The sequence below is a fragment of the Macrobrachium rosenbergii genome, chromosome 20 (genome assembly GCF_040412425.1).
Source record: "Macrobrachium rosenbergii isolate ZJJX-2024 chromosome 20, ASM4041242v1, whole genome shotgun sequence".
Taxonomy (NCBI): Eukaryota; Metazoa; Arthropoda; class Malacostraca; order Decapoda; family Palaemonidae; genus Macrobrachium; species Macrobrachium rosenbergii.
This window is the reverse complement of record NC_089760.1, coordinates 13265001-13271219: the sequence shown is the minus strand read 5'-3', so window position 1 is coordinate 13271219 and position 6219 is coordinate 13265001. Positions and strand designations below refer to the sequence as shown.

Genomic DNA, 6219 nt, shown 5'->3' with positions numbered 1-6219 from the left:
CAGTACCTGCCGGAAAGTGTTGAAAGTTACGCGAATCAACCGCAGAAGTAATAGAATTATAGAAGAAAGAAAGAGTGAGCAACCAGCGGATATCACACTAGTAATCCCGCGTCGCAGAAGTAGTAAAAATATAAAATAACAAAGAAATATAGAAAGAAACAAAGAAAGAATAGTAAGCTACCGAAGGACATGGCCCCGATAACCCTATACAGCAGGAGGAATAAAAGAGTAAACCAACAGCGAAGAAAAAAAAAAAAAAGAGAGAGAGGAGAGGATGTACGACCTCCAAGATAAAAAGTACTCCCTCAGGAGCTTCCTGGAGACCTGGCACATGATGATGATGATGATGATGATGATGATGAAGACGATGACACAGGATGTTTGCAGTAGCAGCAGCAGCAGCAGCAGCGACCCCTGTGAGAAAATGGATAGACCTGGTCCCTGTTATTAATTTCAGGGCGCGGGAAGTAGGCTGGACGTAAAGCAGGTAGGAGCCCCTGACGATGTAAAGGGGCTTCGGGCAGCTTTGGGACGGCCCTCGCCAGATCCCCATGGGCTCCGGAAGGCATTAACTTCTCATCTCCCGGTGATTCGGGTGTGATTGCTCTTTGCTGTTTTGACTTTGGGAAGGGGTAAGATGGGAAGAGAAAGTAGGAGGGGAGCGGCGAGGGGGAGGGCTAGGAAGGAGGGAGAAAGTAGCAAGAGGGGAGGGGGTAAGATATGAAGAAAAGTAGGAGGGAGCGGCGAGGGGAGGGCTAGGGAGGAGGAGAAAGTAGCAAGAGGGGAGGGGGAAAGATGGGAAGAGAAAGTAGGAGGGGAGCGGCGAGGGGGAGTGCTAGGAAGAAGGGAGAAGTAGCAAAGAGGGAGGGGGAAAGATGGGAAGAGAAAGTAGGAGGGGAGCGGCGAGGGGGAGTGCTAGGAAGAAGGGAGAAAGTAGCAAGAGGGGAGGGGGGAAAGATGGGAAGAGAAAGTAGGAGGGGACCCGCGAGGGGGAGGGCTAGGAAGGAGGGAGAAAGTAGCAAGTGGGGAGGGGGTAAGATATGAAGAAAAAGTAGGAGGGGAGCGGCGAGGGGGAGTGCTAGGAAGGAGGGAGAAAGTAGCAGCGGGAAGGGGGTAAGATGGGAAGAGAGTGCTAGAAAGGAGGGAGAAAGTAGCAAGAGGGGAGGGGGGAAAGATAGGAAAAGAAAGTAGGAGGGGAACTGTGAGGGGGGAGTGCTAGGATGGTGAGAGAAAGTAGCAGAGGGGAAGGGGGTAAGATAGGAAGAGAAAGCAGGAGGGGAACTGCGAGGGGAATTGCAAGGAAGGAGGGAGAAAGCAGAAGATGGGAAGGGGGTTAAGATAGGAAGAGAAAGCAAGGGGAGGGGCCGTTCTTGTTAGGAGAGTGAAGAGGAGTGAAAGGATTTAAAAGGAAGAGAAAGTAAGAGAAGACAGGGTTGGGGGACTGTATATTGGAAAGAGAAGGACAGAGGACGAGGGGGAAGAGGGGGATAAGATAGGAAATGAAGGAAGAAGCGCAGAGTGTTAGGAACGAGGGGAAGGCAGGGAGGGGGACCAGGAAAAAGTAAAAAAAGTAAAAAAAAAAAAAAAAAAAAAGCTGTTGGAGACAGTATACTTATGAGACAGGCGAGAGTCAGGTTATAGGTGTTAGCCTTTGGATAAAAGATGGATAAGAACGAGTGAGCCAAAGGATTCGAGGTGGAAGAGGAGGAGGAGGAGGAGGAGGAGGAGGCGTAGGAGATTTATGAGGTAAAGTGAGGAATGAGGCAGGAAAATGGGAAAGGCGTAGAAGGGATGACAATTTCCAAATTACAAGATCTATGTTTTAAATCTATGAATTCTCTGGCTTGTAAAGAAAGCGAGAAAGATGTTTCCAAAGAAATGCTTATGAAGATTACAATCACTGAAAGGTTCAATTTGCAATAAGAATGGATCAAATATATAAAATAAAGATATGAAAAATATGAGGATGGGATATGATTAGGGAAAATAAAATAAAGTTAGACTATATGGCTAAGTGAAAGGATTAGAGACGACTTATGTAACTGTAGGTTTAGACTGATAAGGCACTATACACACATACGCACACACACGAATATATATATATATATATATATATATATATATATATATATATATATATATATATATATATATATATATATATATATATATATATATATATATATATATATATATATAGAGAGAGAGAGAGAGAGAGAGAGAGAGAGAGAGAGAGAGAGAGAGAGAGAGAGATTTACACGTGTATACAAATACATATATATATATATATATATATATATATATATATATATATATATATATATATATATATATATATATATATATATATATATATATATAATGTGTGTGTGTGTGTATAAAACTGAGGTAAAGATTTATGGTGATCATTCATTCTCTTCATATATCTCAAAGAAAGGATAACAACTTGTGTATTAAAGATGACATGGTAAAATTATACTGGGAGAAAAACACGTACACAGACACAAAAGGAGACAAGCGAAAGGTATAATGGGAGAGAGAGAGAGAGAGATCAGGGCGTTAAGAACACATGATATATCGACCTTCTGGTCATTAGAAATTAGCTCTGTAAAACCATATCGTAAAGTCAGTCTTCTTGTGGGTTGGAATAATGAAAGGAGTTGGTAAAAGGACATTAGGAAGAATGAGACGAAAGAGAGAGAGAGAGAGAGAGAGAGAGAGAGAGAGAGAGAGAGAGAGAGAGAGAGAGAGAGAGAGAGAGAGAATTCATAAAGGAAGAGACACAGAGGGAAATAAAGATAGGAAGAGTTCCTGGGAATATTCCATAAATTTGAGAAGGGAGGTGGACGAGGAATGCAATTAAAAGAAGGAAGTGGGGTAACGAGAATAAACAAGGAAAGGTATAGACAAAGAGGAAGGTGAAGGAGCTCATGAAATCGTAATAAAGATAATTAAACTCAATGGAAGGAGGCGACAAGAGACGAAAGAAATGAAATAAAAGCAAAATAGCTGAAGATGAAATGGATCGTAAAAAGTAAATAAAAAGGGGTCAAGGCTTTGCACGCACACGCACGCACACACACCCACACACACACACGCACACGCACACCCTCTCATGCACAGAGCATCATCAAGAGAAGCAGCATCAACTTCTTGCTCTTCATTTGAGAGATTAGGTGGGATGCAGAGGGATTTAAATCAATTGACCACTAATTAATATTTATTGCAATCGAGTTATTTCGTTTTTTCCCTTATCATTATGATTATTTTCTCTTAAGTTGCAAATCACTTTGTCTCGCGTCGTTCATTAAGGGGCTCTCCATTTGTTAGGTAATGGGTTCCGTAATGTCTGATATGTAATTGAAATTACTTGTCGTAATTGGAACGTATTGTGATGTTATCTGTGATGAGTTATGGCACTCATCAATCATCATTATTATGATGAAGGTAAGAGATGATTATTCCCCTTTTGCAAGTTATTTCTTTTAATTGGTTCTTTGTTTGTTTACGAGTTATTTCGCTGTTCTCCAGATTTTATGAGGGAACGACAGAGAGGAGTCATTTTCCGAACAAATTCTCAAGGAGGTGCTCAGAGATTTAAATTTCTTCTAGAAAGGGTTTGCTCTGATTGTTGATATGGACGGTGCACTTTACACTTATTGTAAGTTTATTCAGTACATAAATATAATGGGAGTCTGCATACACATTCTATATTCATATGCACAGTCGTCTTCTATAATCCTTGAAGGTCATAGCTATGCATTTGTGCTCACAGTAAAGCAATCTTTCATCCTTTCTTACACACATATACATATACAATGCATATATATATATATATATATATATATATATATATATATATATATATATATATAATATATATATATATATATATATACATGCATACACACATACCATTTTCTACATTTGTCTCATCTTTATTCAGTCTTCCTCTCTCTAAACTGAAGATTCCCAAGAGATGCAATAAAGGTAATATTACGAAACGTCCGAATAAAGATGAGACAAATGGTAGAAAATGGCCTGTTTCCTTAGTCACCTGTGATTTTTTTACGCACACACACACACACACACACACACATATATATATATATATATATATATATATATATATATATATATATATATACAGTATATATATATATGTGTGTGTGTATGTGTATATATAGTGTGTGTATGTATGTATGTATGTATGTATATATAAATAAGCTTTGCCTCCAGAACTGCAGTGTATATTCATAATTAAAATTTCTACCCAAATTCATCGCGAATAGAAGCTAAATGTTTAGATATTTATGGATGCTGTATTTATCACTCTAAACTGGTGCATTAAAATCATCGTGACAAAGTCATGACAAATCTATTTATTATTCTGATATTGACTCATTTTCTGATTGCTAATGCGCATAATTTTTCTTATGAAGCTTGTCTTATTTTCAGGATCAATTGTTAACTTGATGATTAAAATTAAGACTATATTTGATGAAACTTTATAGACCGGTACATTTATGGTTGGTGATTAGTTTCCTCAGACATACATGAAAATTCTCAGTTTCTAGATTTGGAGTAAATTCAAAGGTCAACATTTCATATTCCTCAAATTTTTCTGTATTAAGAAGGTAAATACTTGTGGGGTTGGTAATAATGTTCCTCAGGTGATTTTTACCTTGACCTAATATCTAAGGTCACAGGTTAGTTTAAAGGCCCAAATCATAGCTCTCTTTTGCAATGTGATGAAGTTTCATAGGAAGGTACTTAGGTGGTATTTTGACCCTGTATCCTATTTTTCAGGGTTAAAGGTCAGTTTAACTGCCAACACAGTGGCATTTTTCTCAAGATCTCGAAAGTGTGAATGCTAGAAGGGTCTTATCTCGAAAATCTTTGTCAGACAGCACAATAATTTAGTTATGAGGGTGAAACGGAGGGTGTGGTTCCGGGAGGGGAGGGGGGGCAGGGTTTATCATCATCACCTCCACTTTGATATGAATCATATGCTTGTTCTTTCCTTCAACATCTTTTGTTATCACTACGACAAATAGAATAGTTATAGCAACCTATATTTTCAAGAAGGACTATGCCGTAACACTTACAGATCATTGCATTATGTGATATGGGTGTCTAATGGTAGAACGCTTGAAATTGGTTGTTAGTATTATTATTATTATTATTATTATTATTATTATTATTATTATTATTATTATTATTATTATTATTATTGAAAAGAATGGCAGTCTAGGTGCCGTTTAGTTTGTATAGAATGAATTTCTTCGTAGTAGCAGTTAAATTATACAGCAGCTGTCCAACGTTCATTTATTCCTTGACGTTTCGGTAGACCTTTCTGCCATCCTCTAAAGGCGAATGAAGCTGTATAATTTATCTGCTGCTACGAAGAAACTCATTCAAGAGACTGAGAAACTACAATACAAACTAAACGGCATCCAGACGGCCATTCTATTCAATGAAGTATGTTTGAGAGATGGTCTTTTTCTTAGTTATTATTATTATTATTATTATTATTATTATTATTATTACGCATTCAGAAAAGATCTGCAGGACATTCTCCCGTCGATATGCCACCGTCTGGAAAACGCGGAGTTACAAACTAAACGTCATCCAGACGGCCATTCTATTCAATGAAGCATGTTTGAGAGATGGTCTTTTTCCTAGTTATTATTATTATTATTTTATTATTATTATTATTACGCATTCAGAAAAAGATCTGCAGGCCATCCTCCCGTCGATATGCAACCGTCTGGAAAACGTGGAGTTAAGTCAGATGAAATTCACGCTCCTCCTCCTGTTAACGATTGACTATAGCAAGTCTATCAGAATTCAGTAGTCTGCCCTGCTAAGCAAGAGTTCAAGTAATTAAATACGCAGAAGTGGAAAAATATGTTTATAAGAACCTAGTAAAATATAAATATTACCAGGATTTGAATAGATAAAAGAAATATACCAATGAATAAATAAACACATGGAATCAGGGGACTTCACAGATAAGTATGTTACAATGTTAGTGATAACTTGGCCTATATACAAATGGTCCTTTCATTTTTAAAAGATTCTTAATGTTAATGAAAACATGAGATAGCATTTACTATATAAAAGATTTTTAATTGACGTGTGGCGCTCTCTGTTTTCTTCTGTGTTTCCGGCATTATTCATCTTACCTGTTGTCAAAAGCTTCCCTCTGATAGTCTT

At 37.7% G+C, this 6219-nt stretch overlaps 1 protein-coding gene across 1 annotated transcript in view; it reads right to left on the bottom strand.

The window, feature by feature from the left end:
- Positions 1–305: 305 nt before the first annotated feature.
- LOC136848901 (ABC transporter F family member 4-like) overlaps positions 306–6219 on the bottom strand; it is a 73882-nt gene continuing 67968 nt past the window's right edge. Inside the window, exon 5 of the mRNA XM_067121723.1 lies at positions 306–677. Coding sequence (XP_066977824.1) covers positions 306–677 — 372 coding nt within the window. The remainder of the gene's footprint in view (positions 678–6219) is intronic.